The sequence below is a fragment of the Mercenaria mercenaria genome, chromosome 11 (genome assembly GCF_021730395.1).
Source record: "Mercenaria mercenaria strain notata chromosome 11, MADL_Memer_1, whole genome shotgun sequence".
Lineage (NCBI taxonomy): Eukaryota > Metazoa > Mollusca > Bivalvia > Venerida > Veneridae > Mercenaria > Mercenaria mercenaria.
Genome location: NC_069371.1, coordinates 60,891,213 through 60,910,970, shown reverse-complemented (window position 1 = coordinate 60,910,970; position 19,758 = coordinate 60,891,213). Strand labels below are relative to the sequence as shown.

Genomic DNA, 19,758 nt, shown 5'->3' with positions numbered 1-19,758 from the left:
CTTGCCTCCGGATTTTTGGAAGGCATTCTTTGTAAAGGAGAAAAAACAAGAAACTCAAGGATTTAATATTGAATAATTTAATTACATGATGGACTATTTACAATAGTACAATCTCATAAATATGTATTATTTTCAGAATATGAAGTAGCTTCTTCAACAGTTTCAATGCTTTTAATAAATAAAGATAAACTGTATAGTTGGTTGCTTAACAAGACTAGTGGGAATTCTGACAGAATGATCAAATTATCTAGAACTTCAAAAGTAATGCTTAAGAATTAATACACGACAAATATCATCATTATTTTATAATATAGGTTTAGATCAACCAAAATGACAATAGGAAGGTGAAAGCAACTACTTTTATAAATGAAAATGTTTTTGCTACATATGACCATTCTGCTACAGTACCATTGTAATGAAATGCTTTTCAAAGAAAAGTAAATACTAATAAACACAATATTTTGTCTTGTACAATGATGCCTTTATGAATTTGAAAAATTTAATGTTAGATTTATACAGCTTGAGACTAACAAATGCATTTTGTACACTACTCCATAGAAGTGAAGACGAATGAGGTACAGAAGAACAGTTTTTGTAACAAGTGACAAAGATGTCCACGAATAACAATAGATAGAGTAAAATAACTAGAACAAACCGCTCAAAGGAAATGTATGTTTCTATTAAAGTGTATTCAATAAAGATAACATGTCAAACAGATTAATCAAGAAAAAAGACATTGTTAAACGTTCGCTTCTTATTTTTTTCCTAATGTGATCCAAGATATAAATATGACGAATGCCACTACAGGCTGCCAGAAGATGTCTTGGACAGAAGAAATGGTGAACTGAAAGAATACACAAATTATTCATTTCGTTAAAAATACATGTATGAGTAACACATCTTAAATCGTGCGACTATATTTATCACAATTTAGAATAAGGTTGTTTACGTTACGAACTGCCTTTTGGATATAGTACATGTATATACTTACAAATTAAATGTACTAAACTAACGTTTATTTCCATAGGTAATTGTTGAATGCATTCATAAAGCAATTGTCAAAGGGGCAAAAGGGACATATAAAAAAATATATAAAAATAAAACTTTGATGAAATAATAAAACACTTACTATATAAAATGAAATGACAGGCGTCTACAAGGTGAAAGAGCAGTCACATGTGCTAGGGTTATAAGCTGATCCCGGCCCGCATGGTCTCTGAACCCAGAGACCGAAAACATTCTCCTCATACCAACCCTGACCTTGAGCTGAAGGTCGCAAATTGCACTCTGTAATATTGAAAGATCATAACAAATATGAGATGAAATCACGAAAAGTCTTGCAGTTCTCACAATATGTTTCATAAGTACAAAGCTCTAATCTTGACGGATACAGTACATGTTAACTCTTATCATATTATGGACCATGGGAAAATTTTCCTAAAATCCCTAAAACTACGTACTGTAGAATTTGTTTCTGAACACCAATTATATAATAGTATTTTAAGAACCTAACATGCATTTTATCAATCTCTTTAACATTTTGCGCGCCCCATATCTCTGTACAATATAGTAAAATAGGAATAACCATTAAACAAAAGATCTTACTTTCGTTTTAACTGCAAGCTTAATTTATCAAAGAGAAGTAAAAGAACTCTAAGTGCCTGATCAGAGAGTACTTTAACAGCATTCGGGTTCAGACTGTGTTTGAAAACCGAACACACGAACATATAAAATTTTCAGCTTCCTTTACCTTAATACTATTAAATTAATGAAATGTCAGGGAATTCTTCTTTTCCGGAAACAACATCGATTGACAATAAAATAGCAAAAACTGATCTTAAATATCCCGTTAATTAAACCCTATCTTGTTTTATATTGGTAAAACCTATCAATCTACGGTGGCATAGAGGTGCCATGTAATTTTTGTTTCATTTTGCACAAAAAAAAAAATCGAGAAACAAACCGAAGTTGCTTAATAATATGTTTATATTTGGGTGTGTCTCTTTGACTATTGCACGAGTCCCTGCATGTTGGGTACCTAAGTGTACAAAAATACACCATATATTGATGTGATGGTAGATGCATCAACTTTTTATTTTCACTATTAAAGAGTCAGTGAAATGTCTACCAAGGTCGGAAGTTAAGGGGAAGAAGTAAAAAAAAAGGTGATAAATTCTAACATTTTATAGACGGACAGACGTTCAAATTTTTAGGATAAGGTGGCAAGATACTAATTCATAATTTCAAGCCAGGGACAAATTGACACGTTCAACTTGAACACTTGATCATTTCATAATTTTAGCCGCAAAACGCACGAACAGCTTATATAAGATATGTACAAAAAGGTATATCATTCAGCAAAAAAAAAATGGAATCACGCGTCACCTTCACGTTGCTGTATCAGTAGATGTGCTGACAAAATCAAAGACATTAAAAGACATTAAAACCACTCTCAGATAAATAGCTAGACCTGAGAAATCTTACGCTATAATTAATTAAAATAACTAAATTCAAAGAAGATTATGGCATGTTTAACATCCGAGTTGAGTAGGAGAAACCATGAGTAAATGTGAATTCGTGAAAAATAATAATACACTAGACACGCAAGGTCGAAAGCATTACTTTCCTCGATTCCGCAGAGATGAGTTATTTATGTCACTTAAACCATTTAAGCTGCACCATAAGGAAACCAACATAGTGCATTTGTGACCAGCATGGATCCAGACCAGCCTTCGCACCCGCGCAGTCTGGTCAGGATCCATACTGTTCCGCTTTCAAACCCTATTGCAATTAGAGAAACCGTTAGCGAACAGTATGGATCCTGACCAGACTACCCGGATGCGCAGGCTGGTCTGGATCCATGCTGGTCGCAAATGCACTATGTTGATTTTCCCATGGTGCGGCTCAATTATGCAATTTTGTTTTGTTTTCAAAAACAAATATGACTTTGACAATTAACAAAAAAATATTCTTATTATAAAGCCGACTGAGCCGTTTCATAAACATGGCCATTTGGAAAACCTCTAATGTATCTGTTGATTCATTACATGTGATCAGGCCGCTGAAATTCGATATGTCTTACAGTGTGACATACTATTATAAACTTTACTTGCACGGATAACGTAATGACGAAAATATGAAACAAAAGCAAGAAATATTTAAACTATCAAATAAAATGTTAGATGAAAAAAAAAACTAACGACATTTCGTAATAATATTATACGGTTACTGAAGACCGTTACGTTAACACTTACACTAAGAGTCACTTTAACGTTATTTTCTTTAAAAAAAAATGCTTACTGTTCAATGTATTATCGAGTTTTATCTATATAAATATTTGGTAACGGCTTTCTCTAACCGCCCTGTTATTGCGCTGGGTTAAACACAATCGAAGCGCCGCGAGTATGATTCACAATGCGGCATATTTCTAACTCCACTGTGGGTTCTTAAATAAACTGTTTATTCTTGTACAATTTAATAGAATCAACGGTAACTGCAATATAATAATGTCAGTACACGAATTTTAAGTTACTAATATTGAACATGATTAATTTGATTTGCCTTTACGCGAAACTCAAACATGACAATGTCAAATCTTTAAAAATATTCGATCAGAAATAAACTAGAAAATATAAAATCAAGATAAGTCTGCCTTTTAGATAAAGGTAGTAGGGGTTTAAACAAAATGTCATAAAAAGTGTAACATTATACACATAATGTAGAGATGTAACGGGCCATATTGTTCCTTAAATGAATTAACAGGATGTAATAAATCTCTAACAGAATGTACAAACACTGCAAAATGTCATAAAATGTTGGTAAAGAATGACTGACCACCTTCAATTCTAAATAAATTTTAAAGACCCATCGCGATCCGGGGAATTTAGAGAGACCGCTTAATGATATTACCTTTGCTGTCGAGGGGTCTGTTTACACAAGAGCACACAGAACGGAGGAAGTATGTGCCAGGGGGACAAGTTCTAGGTTCGGGGTCTCCAAGTGGGCTCCTCATGACAAACATTGTCTCTGTATCCGGATGGATTTCTAGTGGACAGTCTGGAACTGAAAAAAACAACAACAAATATTTCCATTTTTTCCAAATAACTTTGAACACGAATTGTGCTACCTCATTGTCCATGGAACGCATTTTCGTACACATGAAAACTTCGGCGCTATTCAGTTATTTACAGATGTCTATGAATGTATAAAGATAAAGATACTTAGATATTTTCCAAAGAAATTTTAAAAACGGTTTGACAATGTGCATGAAATAATACGCTTACGCAATGAAATTGCTCTTGCCGGATGGCTAATTTTAGGACACATTAAGTCATGCAAATTGGGATTTCTGTCCATGATTCGCTCATCTCAAGTTACCCAATTTGAAAATGAAACGCCCGTAACACTGTATGTATTTAAACACATTGTTTCTCAAAAACATGTGTATGTCAGTAAAGTTATACCAACTTCAACTTGACACGAAACATTTTCTGTTTGAGGACTACCATCTGTGGATAGGCGCTTTAATATTGTATATACATCTGTTTGTTAAAGACTATGTTTAGAACGGAAACCAACAAATGTGATTGATAAAGTTTTCATCGCGGATGTTGCAAGGCTTGATATAAAAGATTGCATAACTCGAACAAATGTATTAACATTTTTCATATGTTTAACGGACAGAAAGACAACGTTATTTGTACATACGTCAACTTTTCCATACGTTAGAATGAAAAACACACGGTTACCTTGTACTGGTTGGATGAGCAGACTTTGGATACCCGCATTTTGACCAGCGTTACCAACCACACCTCCGTTACGTAGCAAACCTCCGTTACTCAACAAACCTCCGTTACCGATCGAACCTCCGTTACCACGCATACCTCCGTTACCAACAATACCACCAAACAGGCCGGGTTTCTGTTCATAAGTGAAAGGACGTCGCTGAGCATCACATCCGCATAGCAAACATGTTGCTATAATACACGTGGTTAATACTGCAGCTTGCATGTTATAAACTGAAAACAGAACAAAAATATTTGCTGTCAAATTATCGATGTCTGATTAAATAAAGCCTAACTTTAGTAGATCCTACAACCACGCCATTTGTTACATCGCCACTATCTTGTATCACCATATGTCATAGTATTTCTGTAAAAGCTACACATTACGTATGCTAATTAAAACAAAGCTGAATGTAAAATAATGAGCATATTTAAAAAATATACAATGTAAAAATATAAACAATATATATAAGTTAAAAACACAAACAGAAAACGAATAAAAACACCACTGTAGACAACATGTTATTTTTAATACGGGATAGATTTTGTTGCACCGTTGTTGATTTAGGTCGGAAATAAACAGAAAACGTACAGTGTCCCTGACGAGTATGATTGGACACAGCCATGTTTGTCTGAAGTTAGTAAGTGACGTCATTCTATACCCGGGAGGCTAATGAAGCAAAAGAAGATAAAAACATTCTTTCTTTTTAATTCTCTATTGGTGGTGTTCATTTTCTAATGTTCCTGATGTTTTATATTAATGTTTATTATTATATAGTTTTGTTCTTTAGTTTTTATATTTTTTGTTGTTCTCGATGTAATGTCATTGATATTTATTCTTATTGTTTATTTTTATTCGTAAAATCCATATGTTTGTTTTAAGTTTTATATACAGTTTAACAACATGAAAATAAAAAGAATAACCTTAATATAAAACTTAATGATTTGAAAATACAAATATAACGAGAACACATGGTGTTTTGACCAGTATATATTTGTATGTTTAAAACTGGTTGTTGCTAGGGCTTACCTCGTACAGTTTTTAAGTTTCTCAAAATGTTTGCTAAAACATGGTAAATATGCATTTTATTTCATTTTTTGAGGTGAACTGCATGCCGCGAGCCACAAACATGTTAAAAGTCCATTCTTCTATGCAGTTTAATTCCAAGCAACATCTTTTCACCATACATTTACCTTGTATATCCTTTTACTATGGACGCACTATCATCAATTAACTGATGTGCAATATCGTTTAACAATTATAACTTTCAAGCACTGCTTGACGCTTTTATACTGCCGTATAAATTGAATTATAAAAAGTGTTACATTTTCAGTAAAAAAAAAATTATGAAGAATGCGTCAGTATTCTTGTAAAGTGACAAAGTTCATAACATTTCTATGTTTTGCCTATTAACAACATTTCAATTAAGCAGAAGTGATAGTACCTTTAAATATCCGCAGCATTTGGCGAGCAAGGCGCGTACAAGGGCAGGATTTAGTAAATAATCTAATGTAGTAAATTATTTGTCTTATGAACAGTTTTGTATGCATTTTACATTTACTCTAGTTTTTTTCTCTTTTTGAGACCCTGGTGGTAAGTTGGTTACCCCTTTTATTCTCCCCGTACGTGGATATACAGGGGTCGGAGAAACCATCCCCTATATCCCGTACTGTGTAATTCATGACAAAGTGATGTTTTACTTATTACATACATGCATAAATATCAGTTATTGACTTTCAAAACAATTGAATTAACAGTATTTGGAGAAAATTATAAAAACTATCTCTATGGAGAACAAAAAAAGAAAAGAAAATAACTTATCCTTTTATCGTCATCTGAATTTGTTTCTAACAGTGGTTATGTTGAGTTTTTTTTGTTGATAATATCTAACAGTGTGTTTGATCTTTTTGCTATAGTTACCGACGATAAGCCGTGAAAACTTTCTGGAAAGGCCCTTAAACTGAGTCAAATGAGGGTAATTTTTCACCTGATTTAGTAAGACTTAAAATGCATTTATGTTTTCATTTACTCAATGAATAAAGAGTTAGTCGTCGCGCAAAGAAGGCGGTTCCAATGGGACCGTCTGGCTGGATAGTTTGAAAGATCTGTATATTGAGTTTGAGTCAGTCCATGTCACCACCTTAATACGCCCCTGTAATATAAATTCATCAAGGCAACATGTAAAAATATTGACGTGGAATGCCGTTATGACAGGTATGGTGTAACATCGTACGGGATGGTGAGACAATTAACAAAACTATGTGTATTATAATTTTTACTGCGTGACAACCAGTTACCTAGGATAAATCATTACTATAATTATAGATACAGCTACATATTTCAACAAACTCAAAATTTCACAAACAACGTACGAGGTACGAGAGTCAATTTCTCCTATGGCTAAAAAGGTGGACAATTTGCACTTGCAGTAACCATTTTATCAAGTTGTGATAACCATAATCAGACATAGGAACTAACAAAACCAGCGCCTGTCTTCGAACTGGGAAAAAACGGACCAGGGTTTTCAGTTTTGCAACGAAGCATTACAACTGAACTGATTTGCGAAAATATTATTTTTATTTTAAGATAATGTCTTCCACAGACGTCATCCAACTTGTTTCTACAAAGTGGTAACACAAATTAAAGGTAAAATCTCCTTTAGAGTAAAGTTTGTACATGTCTACACGTTTTAATCGTCGTCCACACTCTGATTGTGTGTCCAAGGGCTAGCGTGGTCAGTTTCTATAGTAGGCGTGGAAACATTATTTAGCGTTTTGAATAAAAAAAAAATCATACGTTTAGCATACCAAAATAAACCTGAAGTTTAGCGGAGTTCCATGCTCTCCGCCTCCAGATAGTTCAGCGGAAGCATGGAACATTATTATGAGTTTCAAAGTAGGTAAACTAGGTATTTGTATTAATATATTTTTCTCGCCTCGGGCAGCAAGATTTTTCTTTGTGATTTCCTATCTTTCTGACTGTGTGCTTACAAGGATATGTACGGTATTTAAGAAATAATTTATAGCAAAAGAGTGTTTTAACACTATTTATGCACAATGGGCGTAATAAGTTCATGAGGGCGCAGCCCGAGTGAAATTATTTATACGACGTATTGACGCCCGAGTGTATAAATAGTGTATTCTAATATGCCCTTAATCTAACACAGAAGATAAAGTATAGCAGCGCTCTTTCTTGGTCGCAACAAAAACATTGACGTCACCGCACATTAACGTGACGTCATTCTAGCGTAAACGTATAATGTTCTAACAAATAAATTACTCTTTATGTGCGCAAAGATGTAAATACTCATGAAAAACATTAACAATGTTTTGCAACGTCACTTCAGAGAGAAAAAATACTTTACTTTAGTGTCAAATTTCATCTTTAAATTAATAAAGTAAAACGTGTAGCATTTAGTATACATCTTAATATTAGTTAATCAGGTCAAAAATATTTAAGATCCTTAATCTGAGGTGCAAAAATGAAACTTAATTCATCGGCATAATATATAGATTCCAGTTTGCAATTTTAACAAGAAATCAGGACTTCTGACTGACCAATCGGCGAACTGCGTTTTCATGCACAATGCAAATATGAGCCGCGCCATGAGAAAATCAACATAGTGGCTTTGCGACCAGCACGGATCCAAACAAGTCTGCGCATCCACGAAGTCTGGTCAGGATCCATGCTGTTCGCTAACAGTTTCTCTAATTGCAATAGTCTTTGAAAGCGACCAGCATCATGGATGCGCAGGCTGGTTTGGATCCATGCTGGTCGCAAACGCACTATGTTGGTTTTCTCATGGCGCGGCTCATATATTCTTTCGGAAATAGATGTCGCTGTAATACCTTCCTGTACTGTCCCATGGGACTGTATACTTAAAGTGTTATCCAAAAGTTGTTCCCCTTTAAAACGAATGCCATTTGTAAACAAATGAAAAGAAATGTTAATGGGACGTGATTGCAAATGCGCCAAAACGTTGATATGTATAAGGTTGTGGTTCTAACTACATTCTTGCCTCTGCCTACATATAACTGGGATAGTGAATTTGAAATTTTTTGCTATAATTTACATATCACATTCCCATTTCCACAATCTTTCTAATCATCTTGCGAGGTGCTAGCTGACTGAATGCAATGATATAAAAGCAAAAGGTCACGTACACGTGATTATTAAAATTTCAGAAAAATTCTTTTTAAATAATAAAAAAAGTGAAATAAAATATACAAATCTTAAAATACATTTCAAGAAATGTTCGACAAAATTAGAATTACATTGTGTATCATATTACTTCTTTTAATTTGTATTTCGCCCTGAGTTATTAAAATTACATTTATTCTGTAAACATTTCACCTTAGTACACTAAATGGTTATTGAAACACATCCCTCTATTTTTATTTCAAGACGATATATATTTTGTTTATGTACTCGAACATGTTCATATTGACGTCCTTTGAGGGACTTATTCCCCATGCGATCGATCTGTATCGAGACAAAGTCTGACAGTAGTGGTTCAAACACATGGGAAGTGTAATCAAGGAGGGCAATATGCTATATGAAAGTAATTTTGAGCATATTAATGCATGTTCGACAGACATTAATTGCCTATTTTCCATATTTTTCTCACGATATGGTTGACCATTTCTGAATCACGTCTGTCAACCCTACGAACGGGACTGTTTCTCTCGTTAGCCAGTGTCAAGGTGTAAACAAGCGCCCACTTATCCGTACTTCCGTCAGTCATTTGCAAACTATGCACATAACTATTCAGTACTGTGGGTATGGATTTACGCAGACAAATTGGGCGTTTTATTTACTTATGTGACACATGTAAGGCTATTTGCATATACATGCTCTTTGCTCATCTTGCCTATAAATAGAATGAAATAAACATGCTTACACATACCAACAGCGCTGTCAGATTCCAGACCACCAAAAAAGAGGATACATTTCATATTCTACAGAAGCTTGCATTGAGAACTTCAAAACATAATTATATCAAGGAATAATAATGGGACATGAACAATTATAAATATAAAATCATAAAATGTGTCGACATTCTTCTGCTAGTTCTCCCATGTTGAACATACTACTGAGACCGTTTACTGGTTTCTAGAGAAGTTTTGCCCCGAGCGTTTGTCAGTTCCGCCATCTTTTTAGTCATTTGCGAAATTTTGATTGTTTACCAGTACGTACAATTGTGAAAAGGGCTTAAGTTCACACCAGCGTCATTTTCAAAATATCTTTAAGCTACAAGTTTCCGATAAATATTGCCAAAGCTGAATAGAAACAAAAAAAAAAGTTATTGACATGCTTGAAGCAAGAAAACAAAATGTTTATCTATTTAGCAGAACAGACAGTGTTAAATGAGCAAAAAAAAAAAGAGACCAAAATTATAATAATGCTGTGTGATTTGACTTCCCATGATGAATTCTGAAGTGCTAAATTGCTACAAAAATTACTACAAAAATACCAAGACATCACATCGATATAAACAACAACAACAACAACATCAAACTGCGTAAATCCGCTTTTATACGCAATGCCATTTTGTGGTTCGATTTGTCTATTTAAAATCATTGTTTATTTGAATAGTGCTTTTACGATCCACATCTAAACCCCTCATGAACCATGGCTGATTGACATCAGAAGACAGTTGTTATTTTCAACTGGACATTTTTTTACATTGCTAAATATTTTATATATAATGTCGTAACTTGTAGAAAAAGCACGTAATAGCTTGGTATTTCAAAGTGCAGTTTTACGCATAATACGGTCCACCCATATTGTTACTTTTAAATGACACCTTTTGGCATTTAAACAGTGCATCTATTTATTAGATTTTGTAAGTTTGTAAACAAAACACTTCTAAAAAGACATCGTTAGTGAAACAAATCATTATGTACTTTTACGTGCATATCCGGACCTCAGTTTTTATGAACAAGTGCATTGGCATTTTATTCAACATGTTTTTTTTTTTTAATTACGGAATAACCTTTCAGCGAATTGTAACACATCAAAATGAGTAAAACTTTAAAGAAAAGTCATTTTTGCTGCCTGATATTTGAAATCGTATACTGTTTTCATCACATTATCGAACGAAAAAGACCTATCTAAAAATGAACGTATTTCCGATCATGGATCGAGAACTTTTTGTGGCATCAAATACAATGTCGTGGTTCCTCTCTTTAGCCCTGTAGATTAAACGATGCGGAGATGCGATGCAATGATGCAATATACGATGCGGAGACGCGTTATCAATATCGCACTTTCGCCGTTACCAGTCTGCATGGCTAAGGGGCGACATGGTTCTAACGGAAACGCTTTACGCGAAGGACTTTTGGCAAAATATCAGTCAGATCAGGTCTGATCCGAAAGAGGAATAGAAGACGTCTAATTAGCATTGTTTGACAGTGCTCTTATTAAAGAATGGTTGGCGTCGCCAAAAGCCATTCAGTTTTTGTTTTGTCTAGATATAGATTTTTTATACTTACGACTGATACGCAAAATGTTTCCGAATGACAAATCAGAAACCCGTGATATACGTGCAACTTAAACAAAAAAACCTAGAAGAATATAAAAACAGTAAACGGCGTCCTTATACTTCTGTAGAACCTAAGTGTTCCCTTCAGTTTTAAATTTGGTAAATGAAAAAATATATAAATGAGATAACGTTAAATGCAAATATGTCAGAATATGTTCTTTGTTTTAGTTAAAGCGTTAATGTAGACCAATTTAAAATGAAATAAGAAACAAAACATACCCTTTTCTTGATGTTTTTTTTCTCTACTATCCAGTCACGACATATAACCAGACAGTCCAGCAAAGTAATAACGCCAGAATGTTTTTCTCGTGACCGCTCGCGCACTTACGGTACGTCTATCAAGGACAAATCGCGTCATAAATTGGTCATAACCACGTCCCGTACAAAGTCCAGTCCCTATTAAAACATCACATATTGGTCAATATTACTGGTGTGTCTACTCATATGCATTAATTAGCAGGTGTGAAATAATCGATAATTTGTCATCGGTACGAGGGTGTTAAAATTGACATATATGATGATGTTGATAAAGATCGAAACAGAATAGAACAGAATTAAATTTCAGTAACTTATACATTTACAGTATATCGTTACATACATATCAGTTTTACGGTCATGTGTTAAAATCACACAAGATCTTTTACAAGAATGACAAAAACTAGAAAACAATTGTACACATGTATGAATAGCATTTTAGCTATTGTTTTGTGTGTCACCAGGCTGTGTGTTTTATTTTACCTAAATTAACAATGTAGATAAAGTATGTGGAAATTATTAAAACGGTTTTCATTTGACAACTGAACGGCTGCGTTTCATTACAACATCTGTTTCTAATACGGATTTTGGATAAGTTTTACATAAGAAAACTTGATTTTGTTTCTAAAACTGACTGTTGCTAATGAAAAAAAAAAGATTTTTTTTAAATAATCATGACGATATTTATACTAGTTTTTTAAAAGAAATATCCCATTTTACTATCCAAGATATATTTAAGCCGCACCATGAGAAAACCAACATAGTGCATTTGCGGCCAGCATGGATCCAGACCAGTCTGGTCAGGATCCATGTTGTTCGCTAACGGTTTCTCTAATTGCAGTAGGCTTTGAAAGCGAACAGCATGGATCCTGACGCGCAGGCTGGTCTGGATCCATGCTGGTCGCAAATGCATTATGTTGGTTTTCTCATGGTGCGGCTCATTTTTAAAATGTTTCCGGGTTTGTCTGAAAAATAAGATTAACCTACAGTTTAAACATGTTTGTAGGTAGTGGCGTTGACAAAAGTAAATTCATTTTCTTCTAAAAGAGAATGTCAACGATTTTGCTTAATATCATTAATTCATACCAAACTTGTGTAACATATTTTTGCTTTTAGACATTTTGCCAAATTACATTTATTGCACTACAAAATACTTTGTCAGATTGTTTTGCTAGGTCTTTGGTTGTTTATCTTACAATCTTTCATTTATGTAAACAGCCATTTTTTCAATTATTTACTAGTATTATCTCCAAAAGTCACTGCCAACATCTCCACGAGGCAGAGGTAGATGACGAAAGACTTTAAATGTAATAATATATATGAGCCGCGCCATGGGAAAACCAACATAGTGGGTTTGCGACCAGCATGGATCCAGACCAGCCTGCGCATCCGCGCAGTCTGGTCAGGATCCATGCTGTTCGCTAACAGTTTCTCCAATTCTAACAGGCTTTAAAAGCGAACAGCATGAAGCCTGACCAGACTGCGCGGATGCGCAGGCTGGTCTGGATCCATGCTGGTCGCAAACCCACTATGTTGGTTTTCTCGTGGCACGGCTCATATTTAGTTGAATTGTCACCATGCGACAGAGAACTAAGACCTCTACAGCCTCTTAATTAGTAGTCCTGTGTAAAATATGAAGCTCAATATAAATGTTTATATTTTTCACATGTACTTTTTCATCAATGTAAGTACTTCTAACTTTAAGCCATGGCATAGTAACCTGCTGACTCCTGTTTCAATCCAATGCCTTGACACTCGAAGACGTTGACCTTGACCGAGATCAATAATAGGGTGGCCAAACCACGTGACTTTCTGATATCGTACACACGGGGACGATCAATCCATTCACGTAACATTTTTGCTTGTGATTTCCATGTTACTTGATTGAGTTTAATAAAATAAAAAGCGTCGAAGACAGATAAACGAGTGCTTTCCTCAGCATAAAACGTCTGCCACCGTGAATCAATACTTTCTCCAAACAATTCACCCAAATTCCTGCGTTATCAAGGCAATTGGTCCGTGAAAAAAACATTTGGGTAAAGAGTTTGAGAAAGTATCAAGCATTTCTGGCAGATATTTTGTGGCAAGGAAAGCAACCATTCTCCAGGTGCGTGAAGTTGGCAGTGGATTAGACATTAGACATTCGTATAGACATTCAAAAATCGCCGCGAATGGCTCTCGTATAGACATTAAATAATTGCATCAGTATAGACATTAGACATTCGTATAGACATTCAAAAATCGTGGCGAATGCCTCTCTGTATAGACATTCGACATTCGTATAGACATTCAAAAATCGTGGCGAATGGCTCTCTTTATAGAAATTAGACATTCCTTAGTAGGCCTAACGGATGAAAATTCTAAATTGTTTAACCTGATGTTGTGAGTTTAATGCGCATGCACTTTTTACATTTTCTTTGTCCTGCAATATCCCTGGATTGATCAAAAGGCTATTAGATTTAATGAAGTTTGCATTCTGTATCTGTGTCTTTTTTGCCACATTTTACTTCCATCACTAAGGAACGGGATATGTGTAAATTCATTCATCTACCGGCTTTTTACATGCCGCTAAAAAAAATCGTCATAGTACTGTGCGGTTCGTATATAATGGTGATTCTTTTTATCTCGAAATGTTGTCAAGACAGTATGAGCATTACTTCCCCCCTCCCATTTATGTGGAGGCATACAGCGTTGCTGTTGTCCGTACGTCCGTACGTCTGTCCGTACGTACGTTTGTCTCGAAATCTTGTGTATCCAACTCCTCCACACTATTAGGCTGACTTGCTTCAAACTTTCGCAGATGAACAAGCTTGATGTGCAGGTGACATAAAAGAAGGATTTTATTTTGTGTCTATATTTACCGCTGTTATGGCCCTTTGCTTTAACCTTTCACAGATAAACAAGCTTTATGTGCAAAGAAATGCAGTTATGGCCCTTGGATAGCTTTTGCTATATATAGGATGGCACAGTGTGTAGGAGCATCCATTTCCTAAGAACACAATTCTAGTCTTTTCTATGTTATACATGATACCCCGATCGGAAGATGTGTTCAGCCAGTCAAAATGAATTTACAAAAAAAAAAAACATACAAGAACATCCAGCCGCTCGAGTTGTATGTAACAAGATCAAGGTGATAATAGGTGCTCGCAATCAAATCCATACAGCTACGAATATCATGCATTTCTTGTAATATATGTAATTATAATTCTAGATCAGTATGTGTAGATGGCAACGTATTTTAACTATCAAACTAAGAAAATAATAAACTTACAGTGTCTTATGAGGTATCCAAAAACCGTAATACTCCAGTAACAAATTTGCTTAGACATACCAGTAATTGATGGCGACTAACAGACTGGAAAATATTATTCCATTCAATACAAGGCAGAAGGTTAAAAACGACCAGTCTTTGATCTATTTACTTTATTGATAATAAATGAGGAAGTACATGGTTTTATTTACGTGAGGAATATTTTAATGTTGTTGCACAATACGTTGCATTCCTGTGTGTTAGAGATAATATTGTAATGGCAAAAAGATCTAACACCATATATTTCATTTGATGACCTTGCTTTCAGTTAAACAATACTATATAAATATGGAAACGTTGTTTATCTTAACGGATGAATATGGTGATATATTAGCCTAATTAATTTATTTGCTAACATAATATTTTCCACTTAAGCCATACCAAGCTGGATTTATGTTAAGCGTCCCAGAGATTGGGTGGGGTTTGGGGTTTATGCTTTTAGGCTGTCTGAACAAAAACATCTTCAACAGTGTAAAAAAACAGCTTAGATATGAAATAAAGAAAATAAGTATTCAGTCACTTGTAATAATTTTCATATAAATATCACTAATTAATTGCAATTTGATAAGTATTTCATTAGTATAAAATAAATTAACTACAGTTTTTATGGATATTAAAGCCATGTTAAAAAGCTATAAAAATGGTTTCTTAATACATTAATACAATACTTTCAGCTCTGTTGTTATTGTATAGTATTTGTATCGCATGTCAGCGAAAGATGATGTAGATACATACTGTATTTTGCTTTTTTTTAATCGACACTTTTTTTCCTGCCTGGTAGGTTGTGGGGTCGCTTAAAATAGATCCAGTTTGGTATGACGCTTTCCTGCCTGATAGGTTGTGGGGTCGCTTTAAATCGATCCCATTGGTACGGCTTTTTCCTGCCTGGTAGGTTGTGGCGTCGCTTAAAATAGATCCAGTTGGTATGGCCTTAGTGACCTGGTCCTCCTCGCATTGAAAACACGTGTTGCTAGTTTCTAAAAGGTTTCTCAACGGTTTTCAGTTTCTGGGCAGAAATGTCATGACAAAAAGTAATGATTGAACAGCAGTGTCAATGAATAATACTGTTTTGCTGACTCTTTTCAGGGGGTAGGGCGTAAACAGTGTCTTTCAGTGGTTTAAGTGAGAACATTGTCTCTATTGGGTAAATAAAGCGGATTTTGTTGACAATTCATCACCCATGGGAAGATATTTTGCCAAGTAAGTAAGTTTGTGACCACGCTATTTATCTCCTACGAGCCTGTATCTGGCGCCGTAAAAAAGTTATTGAACGCAGTAAACGGAAATAAATAGTTCAAGTCCTGCTCAAGTCCACTTTTCCAACGATTTTTGCAACAAAAAGTACAAGTTCGACCAAATTTATGATAGCCATGTCTTTAGAATTGTTAATTCTTAGTTATGACAGCATAGCACAAGTGCAAGAACCTTTTTATTGCCGATTATTTCTTGTTTAAGTCGATTTCAGTATCTTACGGGGAACTTTAAAACAAGTTGGTCCCTATTTGACTCACTCTGTACTGCGTTAGAGTTACTAGTATGATACAATTCCAATGTACAAGGAACGTCCTCACAAAACATTTCGATAGCCGAACCATTTTCAGTCTTGACGTTTCATATTTGCAAGCTAGCAGTTCATAAGACAAGGTAACAAAGCGGATGGTTTATTTTATTGTGTTGTACTGAATGACATAAAGTGTGCGAATATGTAAGTACATGCTAAATGCAATCAGTAATTGTGAATAGATTATGACATTTACACGTTAGAATAGTAAATTGTGATCACCACGTACCGTGATGTTCTGTCAGATACATATAAGTGTGGGTTAAGGGCTTATAACACTGGACATCTATTCACAATTACTGGCTGCATATAGCATGTACTTACATTGACGCACATTTTATGTAATTCAAAACAACACAATAAACTATATCATCCTTTGTAAAATCGTCTTATGAACTACTTCTGTGCATTTCATTTTCTGACAACCACAAACTACTATACCATTGTTGTAATACTATTCATTCCATTCATATGCATCCATTACATTAATTCCTGTGAGTTTTCAGACATTGGTATTTCAACGGATTTTGCTATCTATATTGTTATTTAATTATTTTCATTATTGTCTGTACATTTTGTTCTCTTAATAAAGCCCTTAGTGGTGCATGTATTATCATTGTATTGCTCTTTATTTAAATGTTGTTTGTTTAGTGATATATATATTCCATTAAATCTTTGTCATTATGTCTTTCAATTATCAACTACCATTAAGTTGTACTTTTACAATGTATTTGAAATGTAATCAAGAAATGTATTTCCTGTTTTGTTTTCATTAATCCATATTTATTTTTTTTATACATACATTTTTTTTACATAAAATGACATAGCATTTTAAAGATTCAACGCTTGTCCGTACATTTTTCTCAGTTATTATTCACTTTTCTTAACCAATTTTCAACGTTGTATCGGACACATAAAAAAGGTTTATCGAATGAAAAATGATGAATTGCTTCGCGTGGGTCTCTTTCACAGCCACCACCTGTTCTGATGTATTTCGTTGGGCTGTTTAAACTTTACCAATAATAAAAAAACCTTTACATATTTGTAGAATTATACAATCAATAATAAAAAAAAACTACGAGCTGGCAGTTTTCATTCAAACATTAAAATATTCATTTCAATTGAAATCAGCAGGGTACTTTTCACAGATGTGAGCGTCTTAAGGGCGGTGTACTGATTCGGAATGAAGTAGTTCTATTTTCTGGCCACAAATAAAGAGTACATTAGAAATGCACTTTGCTTCAACCATTTAAGGTTTATTTTAAAGGGAGAAAATTAAAAAAATGATTTAAGATGATGATACTTTTTATTTATTCATCATCCAAAAGGATTACAAATACATAAATACACAGAGGATTTTTTTTGCTTCAAGGCTGAAATATCTTTCACGAGTGAACACCAGATGCAGTTCAGTGAGAGTTTGACTATTTAAACATTTTGGTGAAAATACATTTGATATTTTCACTGTGAAAATACCTGCTATATTTCACTACAACATTTCGATAACATAATGTTATTAATGAAGCAATTTCATATTGGCCTTGTTATTTGTCCAAGGGTTGTCGTATTGGCCCGAGGCATACGGCTTCGGGCCAATACGACTGCCCGAGGACAAATAACTAGGCCAATATGAAATAGCTTGATTAATGATAATATTATTATTCAACTTTCGACTGGTGGCGGTAACACCGTAAAAGTTACCTTATGGCAGCTATGCACGTTCATGTGAAAAATCTTGACAAGTTGTTTAGACTTAATTTAGAAATCATAATCATTTTCGCCAGTAAAACAGAATGAGTTGTATGTAGGAACTCGAGAGTAATTTTAAGAGATATTTTTGACGCGACATAATCGAGAGTAACTAGAACTTATCTTATTTTTTGGAATTCCTATTTATTTTCTTCAGCGAGTATCTTATCATTTGAACTGTGATAAAAACTGCTTTAAAAGTCATTTTCTTTTAGGCTGCAGACACAAAATTGTACACATATGTGTTGATCAAGATAATACAACCAACCAATCACATATTATACAAATTCCATGCCTCGTTTAATTCTTATCCTAAATTGTTTCCAGTTTACAACTGACATTCGTGTTCGCCAATTTATTCATCCGCTTTCCAGCATGTGAATCGCTATTTATTGCACAAATAGTCCTCACTATCAAAATATCTGTTAAAGATAAGTCTCATCCTTTTAATTAATCTATGGTGGCATATTTCTGCCAGCCACATATCCACTTATTTATGTAGACAGTTTTCTCTAAAATGACACATACCCAGTTTTTATCTTGCAAGTGGCAAAATTGCGTGTTATCCAGATAATTCTGTTAACAGGACAAAACTGCCTGTTTGTGCCCACTTCTGCCATCCACATATTCACCTAAATAAGTGGTTATTGTGAAAGTTTTCTTGATATCCAGTTATTTTTCGTATCCAAATTGGCGATTCGTCCCCTATACGGAATTGTCACGGTATAGAACTTGAATATTGAACCGGGGAGAAAATGTATAGGTGACCGTACACCATTGGAACGGTATTCCGAGGCCCCAGGTTTGAGTCCCAGTCTGGCAGCACATTTTTCTCATCCTGTGACATTTAGCGTCCAACATAGGGCCTTGACGGCATTACACTGATTAGTCTCCGACGCCTTTAATTGCTTGATTTATAAAGTTCCCGCTGAAATTCGAGGACGAATTTCAAAATGGTGGGGAAATATGTCACGGTATAGAACTTGAATATTGAATAGGGGAGAACAGTCCGTAGATTTTCAGAACGGTATTCCGAGGCCCAGGGTTCAAGTCTCGGTCTGACTTCACATTTTTCTAACCCTGTGATAGAATGAATGAGTGTATATCCACCTCATCCCCTACCAGCACCCCTAATGGTATAGATAGGATTTGGAATGATAAATTTGCATAATTGTTATGCCACTTTATGCATTTTCATTTATTCCGTAATGATAGGGGACGATAACGGGATATTGCCAATCAGAACTGACTAACTGACAAAAATCAAGATACCTAGTTAACGTAAGTGACTATGTGGATGGCAGTGGTGGGCACTAACAAGCAATTTTGTCCTGTTAAGATACTTAAGTGGATAACAAGCAGTTTTGTCACTTGCCAGATAATAACTGAATAAGTGACATTTTTACGAAAAATTTCAAGATAAATAAGTGGATATGTGGTTGACAGAAATATGCCACCATATTAATCTGAGTTTCGCATATTTTCTCATTATTTTCCTTGAAAAGGAGGCAGTAAGCCGTTTTCAGCTAATGGTGTCGAATTGGCCAGGGTCAA

At 34.6% G+C, this 19,758-nt stretch overlaps 1 protein-coding gene across 3 annotated transcripts; it reads right to left on the bottom strand.

Moving 5' to 3' along the window:
• Positions 1-61: 61 nt before the first annotated feature.
• On the bottom strand, positions 62-15,082 carry LOC123531872 (uncharacterized). Of its 3 annotated transcripts, none has more exons than XM_045313162.2 (5): positions 14,856-15,082; positions 4,749-5,018; positions 3,910-4,062; positions 1,130-1,287; positions 62-844 (listed from the first exon to the last, which is right to left on the bottom strand). In XM_045313162.2, exons 1-4 carry the CDS (start codon positions 14,911-14,913, stop codon positions 1,154-1,156), a joined length of 615 nt encoding a protein of 204 aa, XP_045169097.2. In that variant the 5' UTR covers positions 14,914-15,082; the 3' UTR covers positions 62-844; positions 1,130-1,153. The 3 variants fall into 3 exon arrangements, with proteins under 3 accessions (XP_045169097.2, XP_053373506.1, XP_045169098.2); XM_053517531.1 differs by lacking the exon at positions 14,856-15,082 and adding an exon at positions 11,549-11,675; XM_045313163.2 differs by lacking the exon at positions 14,856-15,082 and adding an exon at positions 5,979-6,124.
• Positions 15,083-19,758: the final 4,676 nt, after the last annotated feature.

Bases quoted from the DNA above. Each gene is read 5' to 3' on its own strand.
- LOC123531872 (XM_045313162.2), bottom strand. From the start codon at position 14,913: ATGTCTAAGCAAATTTGTTACTGGAGTATTACGGTTTTTGGATACCTC. The intron at 5,019-14,855 runs GTAAGTTTATTA...TTCTGTTTTCAG, and splicing joins TGGATACCTCATAAGACACT to TTTATAACATGCAAGCTGCA. The intron at 1,288-3,909 runs GTAATATCATTA...TCAATATTACAG, and splicing joins CAGACCCCTCGACAGCAAAG to AGTGCAATTTGCGACCTTCA.